The sequence below is a fragment of the Mustelus asterias genome, chromosome 15 (assembly GCF_964213995.1).
Source record: "Mustelus asterias chromosome 15, sMusAst1.hap1.1, whole genome shotgun sequence".
NCBI lineage: Eukaryota > Metazoa > Chordata > Chondrichthyes > Carcharhiniformes > Triakidae > Mustelus > Mustelus asterias.
Genome location: NC_135815.1, coordinates 11,238,639 through 11,257,792, shown reverse-complemented (window position 1 = coordinate 11,257,792; position 19,154 = coordinate 11,238,639). Strand labels below are relative to the sequence as shown.

At 41.2% G+C, this 19,154-nt stretch overlaps 1 protein-coding gene across 4 annotated transcripts in view; it reads left to right on the top strand.

Annotated features, from left to right (window-relative positions):
- Positions 1 to 19,154, top strand: part of tarbp1 (TAR (HIV-1) RNA binding protein 1) — a 170,546-nt gene that overhangs the window by 92,369 nt on the left and 59,023 nt on the right. For 3 of the 4 annotated variants that reach the window (XM_078229496.1, XM_078229497.1, XM_078229498.1), the window contains exons 22-26: positions 1,088 to 1,237; positions 8,295 to 8,381; positions 12,561 to 12,763; positions 13,818 to 13,899; positions 18,853 to 19,027. In XM_078229496.1, the coding sequence (XP_078085622.1) occupies positions 1,088 to 1,237; positions 8,295 to 8,381; positions 12,561 to 12,763; positions 13,818 to 13,899; positions 18,853 to 19,027 (697 nt within the window). The remainder of the gene's footprint in view (positions 1 to 1,087; positions 1,238 to 8,294; positions 8,382 to 12,560; positions 12,764 to 13,817; positions 13,900 to 18,852; positions 19,028 to 19,154) is intronic. The other variant, XR_013499614.1, reaches the window with a different exon arrangement.

Here is a 19,154-nt window from a genome sequence, read left to right as displayed (position 1 = left end):
CAAATGTTAGTATCTGGGTCAACAGCCGATTAAAGCCAGTTTTGACCAGGTCTTCCTGTCCATCATAAAATCCCTCCAGTTTAGTTTAATTTTTAAATTCACCACAAACAATCCTCTGAAGTAGTCACAATGCATCACAATTACATTTTATTTTAAAGTGCAAAAACCATACAATTATCTGTGCTATCCCCTCCAACAATCAGATCAACCAGAGAAAGAAAGACATTCAGCCCACCGAGTCTGCACTGACTCCCCAACGGAGCATCTTACCCAGGCCCTATCCCCGTAAACCCACGTATTTACCCTGCTAATCTCCCTGATCTACATATCTTGAGATACTAAAGGGCAGTTTAGCATGGCCAATCTACCGAACCTGCAAATCTTTGGATTATGGGAGGAAACTGGAGCACCTGGAGGAAACCCATGCAGACACGGGGAGAATGTGCAAACTGCACACAGACAGTGACCCAAGGCCGGAATTGAACCCAGGCCCCTGGTGCTGTAAGTCAGCAGTGCTAACCACTGTCCCACTGTGCCGCCATCCTTCAGTGATCCATGGCTTTTTTCTACTGGAGTTTAGAAGACTAAAGGGCGACTTAATTGAAACGTATTAGGTGCTGAGGGGTCTTGATAAGGTGGATGTGGAGAGGATGTTTCCTCTTGTGGGAGAATTTAGAACAAGTGGTCACTATTTAAAAATAAGGAGTTACTCATTTAAGACAGAGATTAGGAGAATTTCTTTCCGTTGAGAGTGCTCTTGAGTCTCTGGAACTTTCTGCCTTTCAAGGTGGTGAAGGAGTCTTTGAAATTTTTTAAGGCAGAGGTGGACAGATTCTTGATAAGCAAGGGGATGAAAGGTTTTCAGGGATAGTCAGGAGGTGTGGAGTTGAGCTTACAATCAGATAAGCCATGACCTTATTCAATGGCGAAGAAGGATCGAGGGGCCAAATGGCCTACTCCTGCTCCTAACTCATATGTTCGTAAGCAGGTTTGCCTTCAGGTTGCAATCACCAGCAGCATAGTAGTGGCATCTTCTAATTGGTGTGGTGCCCATATGTTTAAACTAAAACTGTTATCTGTTCCACAGGTTTTTCTGAGCAGCATCATTGAAACTGTTTATCAGTCTGGTTTCAGTGATAATCAGGCATCTGTAAAATACTTAATTGAATGGTTTATCATCTTGATACTACAGAAATATCCTGAATTTATTGATTCTTTCTGGCAATGCTTCAGTTACGTAAGTAAAACAGTATTAATTAAATCTAATCATTTCTCTTGTATTCTTAATGCCATTCTTGAAATCTATTTGGATAATGCAGAGCGGTAGAGGGACATCAGTCAGATCAGTACCCCTCAAAATGCCAGTTGCAGGAATTCATATTTCAGTAATTAATTTGCTTTCCTGTAGGGTTTCACTTTACCAATGACATTCCAATAATGGTCTATTATACTTGAGTTAAATATGATCACTGCCACTTGTGTAATATCATCTGTCTTCAGAAGAAAGTAAGTGTAGAAAATAGAACAGCCTCTGAGTGCTTTGGTTGACATTAATCAAGTCCAAATAACTGCTGCAGAAATGTAACTTCTATTGTTAGTTCTTAAGAGTTGGTCAGTTACAGACATGTCAGCAACAAAAATAACATATAGACATGTAACATAGGAACTAGGAGCATGAGTAGGGAATTCAGCCCTTCTAGCCTGCTCCGCCATTTAATATGATCACAGCTGATCTCATCTCGGCCTCAACTCCACTTCCCTGCCCCTTCTCCATAACCCTTCAACCCATTGCTAATTAAAAGTCTGTCTATCTTGTGATGAGACTGTGCTATTTAGATATATTTTATCAGTGGTTAGCACTGCTGCCTGACTGCGCCAGGGACCCGGGTTCGATTCCCGGCTTGGGTCGCTGTCTGTGTGGAGTTTGCACGTTCTCCCTGTTGTGCGTGGGTTTCCTCCCACAGTGCAAAGATGTGTGGGATAGGTGGATTGGTCATGGTAAATTGCCCCTTAATGTCAGGGGGGGTAAATGCATGGGGTTATGGGTTTAGAGCCTGGGTGGGATTGTGGTCGGTGCAGACTCGATGGGCTGAATGGCCTCCTGCACTGTGGGATTCTATGATTCTATGTTTAAGTGGGGGGACTGCTTTAAGAGGCAGTGTTTTTCTTTAGAATGAGGTTTTCTGGAAGGAATGCAGCAGATGCTGAAAAAGCAGGATAATGACTCATTTTAGTCGTATAAGTGTTTATTTAGCAGAAGTTTTAATGGGTGTTTTTTGAATCAAGTAATAAGGTGAGTTAGGTATACAGAGACAGAGTGGTGTGATATTAAAAATGGGAGGAGCTAGGCTTGTAGCAGAAAAACATTTTCATGTTAAGAAATGCAGTTGCTGACTGCAGCTGGATAAAGGGAGAAGCCTGGAAGTTCTCTCTCTCTGAAAGCTCCAGAGCTGTTAACCCAAGTCAAACAAAGTATGCTTGATGTTGCTAACTAATTTTTAAGTGGGGTTTGAATCTATCAGAGAAATATTGCTGAATATGGACTGAAGAACAATAAGAAGTTGAGGTTTTTTTCATGTTTAAAGGTTATTCAACTGTTAAAAGTACTACATTTTGTTTGAGCTATAGGTAAACTGTGTTATGAATAAAGCTTGTTTTGATAAAAGAACCCTAATTTGTCAGTAGAATCACTCCTGGAGTGAAGTATCCTATTCTCACATTTATGGCAAAATAGAAAAATTGTTGGGGTCTAGTCTGGCTCCATAATATACCTTGGGGTTTCTGATCAGGCAGCCTAACAGTCTGTTCCTTCAATTTACTCAATCTCTCGGCATCCACCGCACTCTGGGATAGTGAATTCCACAGATTCCTTTTGAGACAAGTAATTTCTCCTCATTTCTGTTTTAAATCTGCTCCCCCTTCTCCTAAAACTATCACCTCTTGTTCTGGATTGCCCCACAAGAGGAAACATCCTCTCTACTGTAATGAGTCAGGGCAGAAACTCCAAAGTGCTTTATGGAGACTGCCCGAACCATAAGTTTTTTTTTTACATTGTATTTGGCTCGAATGAACATGATATGTTTCACTTCAGGTATGATTCAACAACCCAATAGGAAGCTTTTATCAAACAAAGTTTATTTAAGAATATACTTAACATGTATAGTAAGAAAATTAGCAATACCTTTTAACAATTACAAACAAAAAAGAAAGAAAACAACCACAATAATCTGTTAGCTCTTAATTGAGTATTAAAGGTGTTCCAACAAACCAGAACCTTTCACGGAGAAAATGTTTTTCACGGGCTTAATACAGAGTAGGTTAAATCTCACTTGACTGGAATTGAGTCTTTTTGAAGGCTGCACTTTCCTTCCGAAAGGCAAAATGTTTCCTTGAGATAACCAGCAGAATCTCCAAATAGAACAGAGAACTTAAGCTTCTTTCTTGTTTGATGCCCCTGCGAAAACTACAAAACTAAACTACAGCCTCAGAACTCTCAAAACTAAAACTTTAAACTCACTGGGGAAAAAAACTGCCCAAGACACATGGCCTTTTCCCCTAACAATGCAGGATCGTAAAACTAATCCCAGAGTAAACACAAACAACCCCATTTAAACTAGTTAAGAAGCAATAAAAGGACTCATCGTAGTCAAGCAGGCAACAATGACACCATTGAAGCTGTGAACCAAGAAACCACTGAAACTGAGAGTTGCCGAAATCATGTTCAAAAGAAGACCTTTCTTAAAGGGACACTAACATCACACTATGTCTACTTTGTCAATTGCCTTTATCATCATTTATACTTCAATTAGATCTCCCCTCATTCTTCTAAACTCTGGAGAGAATAGGCCGAAACCGCTCAATCCCTCTTCATAAGAAAACCCCCCATCTCTGGAATCAATCTAGTGAATGTCTTAAATATCATAAAATATCCCATGGTTCTTTGCAGCAGAATAATCGAAAAACATTTACGCCATGCCACATAACAAGATGTGATCATGGGCTGGGTCAAAGAGGTAGGTTTCAAGCGAATCCTTGAAGGAGGAGAGAGGTGAAATGTTTAGGGAGGAAAATCCAGAGCTTTTGGTCCAAGGCAACTGAAGGCATGTCTGCCAGTGATGGAGTGATTAAAATTGGAGTTGCTAAAGAGGCCAAAACTGGAGGAGCACAGAAAGCTTGAGAGTTCTAGGTCTGGAAGAGGTTAGAGAGATAGGAATGAGATCTGTTATAGCAGGTGGTAGTCAGCATGAGTTTTGGTGCTGTTTTGTTCAAATTCGTTCTTAGCTATTGCAAGTGACTATTTCTGCCACCAGCATTTAACAATCCAGTTTTTGGATTGGCATTTTAAACTAAAAAGAATATCAGTCACAGCTGAGGCCTCTGGAGTTATTCTCTAATGACATAGATGTTAATTGAGTTTACTTGTATGCAGATATTAACTAGAAATTTACTTGTGCTCTGATAAACTGAAACTGTAGTTATTGGGTGAGGAGATGCATGTTTGTAATCTGAATCTCTTAAGCAAATGCTGATAAAAATGTGCAAAGATTGACACCAGTTATATCTCCTGAAAAGGACCAATCATTGTGGATGGTGAGGAGAATAATTGGTGCTAATCTTGCTGTGGCTGCTGCCTGCAACTTAGAGAGAAGTGTCGCTGATGTTACTGTTGTGGCCCAGAGGAGCCAGGGAAAGAGGGACAGAGCGACAGAGTCACTTTTGAGCTTCTTTCATTGCTGACACCCCAAATTGGGAGGGGGAGAGAGGAAGAGACAACAACAAGAAACAACAACTGCTTCAGAGGAGGGTGAGCGAGGAACCAACATATATAGCAATAGGTCAATGCTTGGTGCACTTTTTGATAAAGACTGTTACTTGAAGGTAGGGGGAGGAACAAAGACAGTGATCAAAAGAACATGAGGGGTGAGTTTTCATGGATTGACCATTCCTGGACTGTGTAGGACTGCTCAGGATGGATCTTGTGGGCCAGCACAAGGTGAACATGTTGCTTCTCATGGGTGACTGGAAAATGCCGAACTTGGAGCTTCAAGAATGTACAAATCTGGCACCAGTTATTGCCCAGTGCAGCAATTAATGGTGTTAGGAAATAGAGGTAGTTAGCTAAGTTGTACTTGAGTTAAAAAAGTGGAACCTGGGTCTAGTTTCATTTTAAAGTGGAGATAGCTGGTCTGGAGTTCTTTGTATACCTGCATATTTAATGAGGTTTTACAACTCTTGAAGGGAAGTTAAAATAAACACAAGGTGGAAAAAAAACTCGGGGGTCCAGAAAACTCAGGTCCAGAGAGGGGGGCCCACAGAGATGGGAGAGGAAACAGAAAAGTAGTTTTAGTTCAGTTAGAAGAAAGTGCCTGAATAAGTAGAACACAAAATGGAACAGCGAGCAAGTCCCAAACTCAATAAGGTGGTTCCAAAAACCAGGGAGGGACAGGAATTGATAAGAGATCCATACGAATAGTTTAAGGTGGCATCTGGATTAAGAGCGTGGTGTGTCTGACCACAGTTCACCTCTTGGTTTATGTGGACTGTACTTACTGTGAGCATTAGAGTATTAAATAGTCTTTGTATCTCAAATTATCGTTATCAATCTGTATATATCCATGAAGGTATAGTTGTGGGTGAAGGAGTAATGTATTATAGTTCATCTTCTCATGTTTAATAAATGTTTTATTCTTTTGTTAAAAGTTCATCAGCAGACTCCTGTGACTCTGTTCAGTAACGCCCTCCATGTCTCTAAATGAGTAATAAAAGTTAGGATCAATCAAACAGGTTCCATCCTGTGATCTGACTTGTCCAGTCGTAATATCAGCTGGGATCATAACAATGATGTAATTGTAAATAGGATGGCAAATCGTTTCCTTTCCAATTTCATTGTTCAACTTTGTTGGAAAACCTTAAATAATTGGTTTGTTGCTTTTTTCTTCTTCATAATGGTTTGAAGAGAGATGTGGTGCATGGGGCAGCGTGGTAGCACAGTGGTTAGCACTACTGCTTCACTGCGCCAGGGACTCTGGTTCGATTCCCAGCTTGGGTCACTGTTTTCAAGTTCTCCCCGTGTCTGCGTGGGTTTCCTCCGGGTGCTCCAGTTTCCTCCCGCATCCTGAAAGACGTGCTGGTTAGGTGCATTGACCCGAACAGGCGCCGGAGTGTGGCGACTAGGGGAATTTCGCAGTAACTTCATTGTAGTGTTAATGTAAGCCTTACTTTTGACTAATAAATCAACTTAACTTTACTTTTACTTATGTCAGTGTTTGCATTCGAATGTGTTGCTGGAGAAAGGTACAGTGATGGGATAGGGCAAAGGATTTAAATTGGAAATTGAAGCTTTTAAATTTGAGCTCTTCTGAAACTGTTAGTCAGTGTAGGTCAGCAATAACAGGATAGCTGGATGAGTAGGACTTGTTATGAAAAAGGATATAGAAAGCAGAGTTTAGGATGTTTAGGGAATGGGAGACCAGCCAGGCAAGAATTCAAATAACCCAGTCTGGAAGTGACAAAGATGCAGTTGAGAGGTAGGGGCAGATAGAGAAAATGTTACCAAGTAGAAATAAATGGGGGTTTTGAGGTTTGAGAGGATAAAGATTTGGAAACTCAGCTCAGGATTGACCTGGCCACTGAGTTTATAAAGTCTGTTTTAGACTGGAATAGTTACTGGGGCGAGCAATGGAATGGATGGTGAGGGCAAAAGACAGTGTGAGAAGCAAGCGTGCATTTGCACAGAATAAAAGTGCCTTCTGTAAATCCAAGTTTGTATATCATAGTTGACAAATAATTGTCATCTTCATTACCTGAACTCTAAATCCTCAAACCTAAGCTACTTTCCAGAAATTGGCCTATGATATTCTCTAGTCTTCACTACTGTTGATTATTACTGCAGATGTTGCATTATAAAAGAATTAATTGCTGTAATATCATCTGCCCTAAAAGCAAAATTATAGAATAAGATGAGTAATGGTAAATTGATGGTTGCATAAAAGGAAGGGCAGTTTCATTATTTTTTTCTAATTAGTGTAGACTCATTGTGTAGGGAATTGTTTGGTAAGTAGCGCTTTAAAAAGAATCTCCAGAGTTATAATTATGGCTCAAAGTAAAAATCCTTTTATAGTTAATTGAAACGCAGTGCAATATTCCTAATTTACGTGACTATTTCGGCAGAGCAACTAAATTAGCACTCCTCCCTATTTAAATTAACAGCTGTTTAATGCAGCATATTATGACTTCTAAAGGTGTAAATTTGCCTCAGTGGAATTTGAAATGAAGGTTTGGTTTCTGTTTATTCTTCATAGCAAATTAATGGAAGACAACATTATGTTTGGAGGCTTGAGCTGATTTTTTTTGTGCTTTTCTGTGGTATATAAAGCACTTCTATGTTTAATGTAAGGACGCCGGCATCTCCACATAATGTAAGGAATACAGTGGAACCAACTTGCATTGGCCTGGTAAACGCATGAACTCAGTTTTCTTTGTTGCTCAGTTAGTTAAGGGATTGAGAAGCTAAGCTCTGCATTGAAGGCCCCAGGTTTGGTCCCGAGACTGTTTCGAGTTAGCTGATCATAATGGAGGTGGTGTCAACGGGCTTGCAATTGCCCTCAGTGACCTGGCTTATAAGAAGAAATCTTGGCCGCCATTGCAGATTGCTACACAATGTTCCTGGTGGTAGTAGATCATTTAGGGTTGAGGTTAGATTTAGCTCTGGTACTTCCTATGATCAAAAGAATAACTATGCATCTCACTGTAGGCTCAAACATTTTGGATTATGCACCAGAGGGTACTGGTTGCTGGTAGAATAACATCATTAGACTGAATCAGTGCCATTGGGAAAGGCAGATGTGAGAGAATAACTTAGTGGAAAATTGTGAAATGCACAGTAACCTCTCCAGTTCAGAAATCTATTTTCAGAAACAGTAGTTGTCTGGAAATGTTTTGAGCAGACGCTACTAGCAACTCGCAGCATAATTTTAGTACAGTATTCTGGAAACAAAAATATGGAAGATAGAGTATTTGGATAGGTAAAACTAATTTTATTATTGCTTTATAATGTTGCATCACCTTTCTTAATATTCCGAATCTAATATTCACACATTTGTGGTTAGGCATTCTAATGTCATTCTATAACCTGGAGAATTCCAAAATCCAGGAATGACTTTGTCCCAAGCATTCCTGACTGGAGAATTACAGATTACCCTTATTATATGGATATGTAGTTAATTTGCTAAGTTAAATTGAATTGAATAAATCATTTCAGTTCTCCTGTTTTGCTTTGGTTACTTCCTCTGCAGAACCCAGAAAGTACGAAAACCAGCATCTGTACGTTCCTGGCTGTATTAGTTCACATTAATGTGATCCTGAAGAACACTTCAAAGAAGGTAAATGTTTCTGTTTTCAGAAGTGACCAGGTTAAATATTCAGAAGGAATGTATGGCATTATTGGAATTTACGCTAAAGCTCAGTGGACATTACGCTAATTGAGTTTGATGAATGATGTTCATAGAGTTCCATTGTCTGGGTAGACAAGAGGAATTACATTCACTGTAAAAACAAAACAAGAACGGTTCTTGTGAAGCTTATACCATTTATGTATTCATACCAGCAAATCCCAACGGAGAAGTTGTCAAAACCCCATGTACTAAACCACAAATGAAAAATTTACTACCAAGTACAGGAATGTAGTTGCAATTCTGGAGCCAGCATTTGAGTATATAGCTGAAAGTTCAAAGACCGTCAACTGAATATGAATACGTCTAATTGCCTTAGAAGAACATGAAAATAGGAGCAGAAGTAAGTCATTTGACTCCTTGAGGCTGCTCTGCCATTTAATGAGATCATTAGTCTTCTACCTCAGTTAATTCCACTTTTCTCCACTAGCCTCCATCTCTGATTCTGTATCTGTATGTGCATGTGTGTGCGTGTGTCTGTGTGCGTGCACACATGCTGCATGTGTGTATGTTGTGTAATAAAGATAGTGCAAAGGTGAGTTTTGTAGGGAGATGATGTGCGTATTTGTGCTCATATCACCTTTTTTGATCTCTGATGATCAAAATGGACATTTCTTTGTGTGAGGAACAGAATGGATGGAGTGTAATTAATGGTGGTTTTGTGCCTCCCTGTGACAAGTTGTATACAGCTAAATTGGTGGAACTAGGCTGGATTAACCACTTGACCTTTCATTTGATGAACAGCCCAAGGAGAAGGCAGACACACCTTACCCACCCTTTCATGACTTCCAGGCACCATGCTTCCAATGTTCTGATCCTCAGCATCTCAAACGCCATTTAAAATCTGTATTAGCACTCTCTTGTAGCCAATTGTATATGCATGTATAGAACATAGAACAGTACAGCACAGAACAGGCCCTTCGGCCCACGATGTTGTGCCGAGCTTTATCTGAAACCAAGATCAAGCTATCCCACTCCCTATCATCCTGGTGTGCTCCATGTGCCTATCCAATAACCGCTTAAATGTTTCTAAAGTGTCTGACTCCACTATCACTGCAGGCAGTCCATTCCACACCCCAACCACTCTCTGCGTAAAGAACCTACCTCTGATATCCGTCCTGTATCTCCCACCACGAACCCTATAGTTATGCCCCCTTGTAATAGCTCCATCCACCCGAGGAAATAGTCTTTGAACGTTATGTATGTATATAATCAAATCAGAATAACCAGTTTCGGTTGGGAACTTGAATTCCATGTGCTACACAGTTTCTTTTTGCCCTGCAAGATGTCACAGAATCATTGGTGTAGATAAAAATCAGTCTGTTCAGAACTTTAAGGATCAGTTAGCTCATTCAACCAGATAGCTAGAATGTGGTTCAACCTTCTTTGGCAGTTTATCGATACTGCCTTCTTGCTTTGGCCCACAGCTTGATTCTATGATCCTTCATGGACAATGGCTAATTCCCATTATCAATCCAAATTCTGCCCTCTTCATCCTATCCTGCACATAATTTCCACATTTATTATCTCTGTAATTGCCGACCTGGAACTCTCTGAACCACAGAAACTGATTTCAAGATCTCTGCCCTTGTTTATAAATTCTTCATTGGTTTTGCTTGACCTTCGTAACTTCCTCCATCACTATGTACCTACTCACAGGGCTGGATTTTATGTGCCCCCACTGGGCATGTTTTTGGCAGGAAGGTATGTAAAATAGGGTGAACATCAGCCCCTAGCCACCCACCCAAGCTCGCCCACCCCATAACATGTGGATGGACTGACTTGGCTAATGGTGAGACTTCCGCCCGTCACTGGGAAGAAAGTCCTGCTCTTTGAAATTGCATGCCAATCCAATTGGCTGAAAAATTCCCAAGAGAAAGCCCAACGGATTCCGGAGTGAATTAAGCCCAGAGTGCTGGACAAGGAGGGATTAGCCAGCCTAGGGAGGTGGACAATGAATAATTGGTTCAATTGAACTTGTTAACAAGCCAACTGACCCCAATAGTACACTGCTCTGCCCGTGCCATGGGCAGGACGACTTTCTAAAAAAGCTTTTAAAAGTGTTGAAAGGAAGTGGGATACTATCTTTCAGGGAGTGCCCTTGGTCACCAAGGCCACCCCCCCTTCCTCTCCCTCCAAGGTTGTACCTCACCACCCTTGGTACCCAGTTACTCTCCAAACCACCTCCAGCCCCCCTCCATAATCTGGGCAAGCCACAGCATACAGTTATTCCTTCGCCCACCTCCACCAGCAGCACAGCCTACTGCCGTCTTCCCATCCGCCTACCCCACCTCACCTCATACATTATGGAACTTGTTTTGTATAATTTTCCACTTGCTACATCATTCCCTACTTTTAAATCTTTCAAAAACCTGTTTCTTCAACTGAGCCTTTGACTAGTTTCACATCTCCTCCCTCTAATCTCATTTCAGCTCTTTGCCTTGGAAGTAAATCTGCAAAATAATCATTGACCTGTTGTTGAAGCTTTACTACAATCATTTCTTGCAATCCTTAAACCCTTCATTGTCATCATTACTCTCCCCAACCCACCCTGTTGGCATATATTCAATTTTATACAAGCCATGGAGTAACCCTACGCAGCCCATGGAATGAGCCTTTTTTTCATCTCGCAATGATAAAGAAACTAAGTTCAAGATCCCAAACTTCAGATCCGTTGAAGAATTTATATGATCCATTTGAGTAAATCAAGAAAAAAATACACCATGAATAGAATAACAAAATACAACATGAAAGAACTTTCATGAAAGTTTTGAAAATAACTTTAGGGATGTCACCAGTAACTTGTGACAGTTAGATTTGAATATAAGTTCCAAGGCATGTCTTAACCTGCCATAATTATAAAATTCTGTTCAGTAAATCCAGCTAACAGGCTCCTGGGAGCTGGCCATCTCGAGGCACCTGGCCTGTTCCTAACTCCACAGGGACGACGCAGGCTGATGAGAAAATTTCTGTCAGCCCTTGAGAATTGGCCTTCACTGAGTTTAATTGGCCACTTGTAGGTGGGTACCCCTTCCACCCCATTCCTGCCTCTGGAAAAATGGTCTGGGGCCAGGATGATACTGGCATGCCAGCCAGAGACATGTAATTACCCACACCTGCCCACTTCAGTTCCCGCCCCCATGTCAAGGCAAGTTCAACCCGTATAACCACGACAAGGTGAAGGAGTATACCAATTTGGATTTTTAAAAATAAGCATGATTTTACTGGAGTCTTAATTTTAACGTAGCAATCCTGGCAAAATAGGGATCATCGCTCTTTTCACAGAAAAGCTTATTTACATGTTTTTTTAATTTAAAACAAAAAGGTTGTCAGTCCTGACTTTCTTTAGGTAAGTAGATAATCCAACGCTATTGGATCATTCTCTGTCCTGTGGAAACTGGGTCTCTGACGAAGTGGGTAGATCGTGAGACAATGGTCGTTTGCATTTGTTGAATAAAATTGGCGACCTGGATGGGACAGACTGAGTCACTCCCAACATTTTAAATGTGCAGGTCGTTATTTGCATTAATTTTAAATGTACATTTTTTTTTTACAAATATTTAAAGTTAATATCATTACATTTAGGAAAATTAGAAGCATGGGCAGACTCAAGATTATCCACTAGTTTGAAGTAAAGGGTGGCACGATGGTACAGTGGTTAGCACTGCTGCCTCACAGCACCAGGAATACGGGTTCAATTCTGGCCTCGGGTGCCTATGGTTGGCACAGTGGTTAGCACTGCTACCTCTCAGCGCCAGGGACCTGGGTTCGATTCCTGCCTTGGGTGATTGTGTGCATGTTCTCCCTGTGTCTGTGTGGGTTTCTTCCGGGTGTTCAGGTTTCTTCTGGGTTTCCTTCCACAGCCCGAAAGACGTGCTGGTTAGGTTCATTGGCCATGCTAAATTCTCCCTCAGTGTACCTGAACAGGGGCCAGAGTGTAGCAACTAGGGGATTTTCACAGTAACTTCATTGCCGTGTTAATATAAGCCTACTTGTGACATTAATAAATAAACTTAAAACTAATTTATTTCATAAAGTTTATATTCAGTAATGTGATGGTGACTGATCCAAATTCTGTTGACCTTGTTTTTTTGTTGTCTTATTAACTAGGATCAATATTTGAAGAAGGCACTGAGTGTGATATTGCCATGGTGTTTAAACCATAACTTCAGTGTCCGACTATACGCCCTGCTTGCCTTACAGCAAGTCTGGGAGGCATGCCTACTGTCTAAACTAGAGAGCAAAGAGCTGCAGTTTATGGCACCAATAATTGAATCCTGTCTCGAGCAAGTTGGACACCAGCAAATCACAGGGTCAGTATGAGGCAAAAACACATTTTTCTTGAGATGAATTTAATTGCCATTAGCTTCAAGAGGCTCTGAGGAATTATCCATAGTTGGTCTTGAGGTGACACGAGGAAACCTAACATAGCAGATAGGTATCTGGGGATGCATTGCCTGAAAGGAAGCAGATGCAGTCACTTTCAAAAGACATAGGGGTAAATACATGAAGGGGAAATATTTACGGATGGAGATAGAGCAGGGAGCTGGATTTGGATAGCTCTTTCAACGCACAGGCATGGGCTCAAGCAGCTGAATAGCCTCGTGTTGTATCTGTGAATATTTTTGGGAACTGTTTATCTGTGTACACATTCGGGGGCTATTTTAAAAAAGCTTGGGGATGTTAAAACTGACTAAGGCGTTTCTATAGTTTTGTCACACTTTCTCTCAAACTGAAGAGAGGGTAGAGGCGATTCCTGAGGATGTTGACTGGACTAGAGAATTTTAGTCGTGAGGAAACTTTGTCAAAGCTACAGGTTTTTATTTGAAACGGGAGGCTAAGGGGAGACCTATTGGAAGTATGTAAAATTATGGGGCATTTAAATAGAGTGGAGAGGAAGGATCTATTCCCGTTGGTTGACGGGGGGGGCCTGCAACAAGGGGCAAAGATTTAGGGTCAGAGGTAGGAGGTTTAAAGGTGACTCGAGAGGAATTTATTTTTAGCCAGAGGGTGGTGGGGATCCAGAACTCACTGCCTGAAAGAGTGGTAGAGGCAGATACCCTCATAATATTTAAAAAGTGCTTGGTTAAACACTTGAAGTGTTGTAACCTATAACAACATGGATCAAGAACTGGAAAGTGGGATTAGGCTGGTTGGCGTTTGGCTAGCACAGGCATAACAGGCCAGATGACCTATAATTTTTTTCCTCTGCATTTCCTCTTAACTATGTATTTTTTAATTCTAATTCTGCTGCCTTGACAATTTTAGGCTGTGGGAACTTTGACGGGTTAAACAATTTTATTTATGTTTTAGCTTTCCTCTTTTTTGAGGTAAATGCCTAAATGTTTTATTTTCTGCTCTGTTAAGGAATGCTGGAAAGAACTGGCAGAGGATTCAGGACCATTTCTTTTTTGGAAAATTCCAACCATTAGAAGACTACAGTTTAGAGGTATAGGAGAGGTGCTGAAAATATTTCAGATTTTCTCTACTAGCTATGTTTTGGTAAAGTTTTTTGCTAAGACTTCATCAGCAATTATTATACAGTGGTGGAGTGGTATTGTCATTGGACTAGTAATCCAGAGACCCAGGGTAATGCTCTGGGGACCCGGGTTCGAATCCCATCACGGCAGGTGGTGAAATTTGAATTCAATAAAAAAAAAAATCTGCAATTAAAAGCCTAATGGTGACCATGAAACCATTGTCAATTGTTGTAAAAACCAATCCAGTTCACTAATGTCCTTTGGGGAAGGAAATCTGCCGTCCTTACCTGGTCTGAGGGATGGGCAATAAATGCTGGCCCAGCCAGCGACACCTACATTCCATGAACGAATAAAAAAAAATTAGCATTCAATAGTTCTGAATCAAATTTAACACGAGCTAAATGCAGAGTTAAGCTTCTTGACCTTTTCCCCATGGCTTCAGTTTAAAACAGGCTCCTCCTGTGGCAGCACTGTGATATATCCTAGCTTCCCTGTTTCAGTCATAGAATCTCTACAGTGCAGGAGGAGGCCTTTCAGCCCATCGAGTCTGCACCAACCGCAATCCCACCCAGGCCCTACTCCCGTAACCCCACATATTTACCCTGCTCATCCCCTGACACTAGGGTCAATTTAGCATGGCCAATCAACCTAACCCGCACATCTTTGGAGTGCGGGAGGAAACCGGAGCACCCGGAGGAAACCCACGCAGACACGGAAAGAACGTGCAAACTCCCCACAGACAGTGACCCAAGCTGGGAATCGAACCCAGGTCCCTGGTGCAGTGAGGCAGCAGTGTGAGCCACTGTGCCACCGTGCCGCCCAGTAAACAGTGGGATCTCTCTGTCCATTTTTGCCGAATAGAAATTGAGTTTATTTTGTCCAAATACGTTTAATATGAGGTTGTTCTCGCCAGTACGTCAGACGTCATTCATCCTGTGCTGTTTAGTCAGTATTGCCTTGACTCAGTTAATAGCATTATCACTTCAGTTGGAAGTTTTGATTTGAAATCACACTCTAGGACTTCAGTGTAAAAATCTAGGACTTGAGTGCAAAGATTAAGGCTGACATTCCAGTGCAATACTGAGGGTGTGCTGCACTCTGAGGCCCCATCTGCTTACTCTGATGTATGTAAAAGATCTCGAGGTACTATTTTGAAGAATAAGTGAGTTATCTCCGGCATCATGGCCAATATTTATCCCTCAATTAACATCCCAAAAAATGATTGGAATATTTTTGGTCAACCAGCTCCACAACCTTTCTCCCCTCTGCTGCCCTGGGGTTTCTCCCCACTCCTCCACCCCCACCACTGCACATCAATCTAGACCTTATAAAAGAATAGCTACTGATTCCCCATTTAATTTTGAAACTTTTTTTCTGAAAGCTACTCCTCCTATGCCCGTGTTCTTTTTGTCTGCTCGATGCAGTGGGAAATCTTTGAACAATCTGTTGGAGGCAGCAAGCTGACCATGAATGATCCATACTTGAATTTGGTCTCCCTTTATGCTTGGCAACTACTGATGCAGCAGAATCATACCAAATAAAGTCCAATTCAGTGGTGGGAGAGGAGGAAAAAGTGTGCTTTCCAAATCAACAAGAAAATAGTTATATATTTTAAAACCTACATATAAAGATTATTTTGACTTGATTTATTATTGTCACGTACAGTCAAACGAATTGTTTCTTGCGCGATATACAGACAGATATACCGTAAATAGAGAAAGAAAGGAGAGGGTGCAGAATGTAGTGTAACAGCCATAGCTAGGGTGTAGAGAAACATCAGCTTAATATAAGGTAGGTCCATTCAAAGGTCTGATGGCAGCAGGGAAGAAGCTGTTCTTGAGTCGATTGGTATGTGATCTCAGACTGTTGTAACCTTTTCCTAATAGAAGAAGGTGGAATCGGGAATGTCCGGGGTGCGTGGGGTCCTTGATTATGCTGGCTGCTTTTCCGAGGCAGCCGGAGTTGGTGAGGAAAGTAGAATGTAGATAGAGATCGACCATGATCTTGCTGAATGGCAGAACAGGCTCAAAGGGTCGAATGGTCTATTCCTACCCCAGTTTCTTATGTTCTTACAAACATGCAAGCTGAAGTAGCATCGGTAGTTTCGAATTTCAGTTTTGCAACAGTAAAAGCACATCTACTGGATTTGTTTGTTAAGAATTAGTAATAACTAATTGACGTCTGTCAGTGGCCATCTGTTCCACTGATGATGGAAAGTAAGCCCAGTAACTGGCAATCGGTGTTGAACTGATAATTAACCCAGGATAACATACAAGCATTTAAATAAAAATAAAGTTGGAGAGTTTTTAATTGATAAAGTACTTAGAGAGTAGTAAGGGCGTGGAATGCCCTGCCTGCAGCAGTAGTGGACTCGTCAACATGAAGAGCATTCAAATGGTTATTGGATAAACATATGGATGATATTGGAATAGTGTAGATTAGAGGGGCTTTAGATTGGTTCCACTGGCCGGCGCAACATCGAGGGCCGAAGGGCCTATACTGCGCTGTTATGTTCTATGATTATGTCCAATTTCATAGCTTTACATTGTAACTTCAAAAAAATCATGTGATTACAACCCTGGCTGCTGATCTTGTCTTCATAGTTTGTGCTTCTTTTCTTTGATTCATCCATCAGACATTAACCTCTTAAGGAATTGAATGCAATTGTACAACGTGTTCCTTTAATCTCTGAGGTCTACTTTTGATTATAACCCAGAATGAGTTTGGTGAGCCAAATAGCCTCCATCATCTGCACTGATCATTACTTTTTGTGATGAATGAAAGATGTCTCTGCCAGATGGAATGGCCTTGGATAAATACAGTTGAGGATTACTGTTCGAGCATAAAAATCGAGAAACAATTTGGCATCAATTCAATTAAAACTACTCTCATTGCTGTTTCGGTCACCTTTAGTCTCCATTATTCCAACGCTCTTCTGGTTGGCCTACCATTCTCTACCCTCCATAAGCTTCAGCTTGTTCAAACCTTGCTGGCTGTATCCTATCCTGTACCAAATCCAATTCACTCATCAGTCCTATCCTCCCTGACTTGCACTGGAACTTCATTCCCCTTATCATTGCCGATTGTACCTTCAGCTGCCTGAGCCTGGTACTCTGCCTCTCCTGACTTAAAAAGTCAGGATTTGGCCTAGTAGAACCTGACGTTTACCAGAAGTGTGAAAAACAATGCAGTGACAACACATTGAACAAAAGACATGGGAGCAGGAGCCATTTAGTATCCCAAGCATGCTCCGTCAGGCAATACGATCATGGCTGATCTGATTGTGGTCTTAACTGTACTTTCTTCCCATAATCCTTGGCACCTTTATAGACCAAAAATCTGACTAATTCAGCATTGAACATAGGCCCAGCCTCCACTGCTCTCTGTGAGGAGAATTCCAAAGACTAATGACACTCAAAAGAAATTTTTCCTCACAACCATCTTAAATGTGAGACCTCTTATTTTTATTATTCCGCGTTCCACATTCCCCAAGAGTGGACATTCCTCTCAGCTTCTACCCAGTCAACACCCCTCAGAATCTTATGTTTCAACAAGATCACCTCTCATTCTTCCAAACTCCAATAGATTGACCCAATCTATTTAACCTTTCCTCATAAGACAATCCCTTCATCCCAAGAATCAATCTAGTGAACCTTGGCTGAACCAATGCAATATCTACATCAATCCATATCACAATGCAGACACCTTGCATGCTACTCACAACTTGCTTTGCTATCTACTTCTGTACCATCAGCAAATTTGGCTACAATACAGTCAGTCCCTTCATCAAAGTCATCAATACAGATTATAAACAGTTGAGGTCCCAGCACTGATCACTGTGGCATTCCATTAGTCATGCTTTGCCAAGTTAAAATTGATTAATTTATCCCAATTGTTTTCGGTCAGTTTGCCAATCCTTTATCCATGCTAATTTGTCACCCCCACCAACACTAAGCTCTTATTCTGTGTAGTTGTGTGTCAGGAATGTGCAATTCTTGGCCATGACACTGGAGCCAGTTCACTGGTAAACCACCAGCAGTGAGGTGTATGCTGTGCGTTCATGACGGTAGCTACCCGCACACAGGCCAAATATTTTCTTTTGGAATCAGCGCAGTGTTTGGTAGTTCAAACCTCATGAGGGGCAAGAATGCTGCTTTAGAACAGAAACACCATTGCATGCTATCTACTGGTCTCAAAAGTGGTTTTGATGAGACTGGTGTTCGAGGCACCGCAGTTGCCAACTTCACTGTCTTGCACAGCCCAACTGAAGTAAATTTGGTGTTTTTTTTAAAAAACAGGCATCCATGAAACCCAATTTTTAATCACGTCTTCCTCACTGCTAGACTTGCTGAATCCCAACAAGTTCACTTCCGTAGTAAAGTTGGTGGCACAAGAATCAGATGCCAGGAGGTGCTGGCTGGCCAGCATTTATTGCCCTTTCCTAGTTTCCCCAAAGGGCAGTTGAGAGTCAACCATATTGCTGTGACTGGAGTCACATGTAGGCTAGGTCAGACCAGGTAAGGATGGCAGATTTCCTTCCCTAAAGGATATTTGTGAACCAAATGGTTTTTTCGACAATCAACAATGGTTTCATGGTCATCAGTAGGTTCTTAATTCTAGATATTTCTTTTGAATTTGTATTTCACCATCTGCCGTGGTGTGATTTGAACCCGGGTACCCCGGAATATTCGCTGAATTTCTGGATTAATGGTGTAGCGATAATACCACAAGGCCATTCTGGGCATCTCTATCTCTGGCAGGCAATATTTTGCATCTTAATTCCAGATATATTTTATTGAATTCAAATTCCACCATCTGCCGAGGCGGGATTCGAACCCGGGTCCCCAGAACATTAGCTGAGTTTCTGGATTAATAGTCTAGTGATAATACCATGAGGCCATTGCTCTCTCTCTCTCTCGTAGACAATATTTTACATCTTTCCAAGCTTATCAGATGTGATTGAAGACGAATGGATTCCTGCCTGGAAGTTTAATCGAGTTGTGGACCTTCACTCCTCCAGTTCTTCAATTAAAGTGTTTAACCCTAGGAATCCGATTTGTGATGTGAAACTAATCGATTGGATTCAACGTGACAAAGGTAAAATTTATTTTCCCTGCTGTAATTTTTAGAATAAATGTGTATATTTTCAATCTTAATATATATGTGTTTTTTATAATATATATATATATTTTTTATTCATTTGTGGATCATGGGCTTCCCTGGC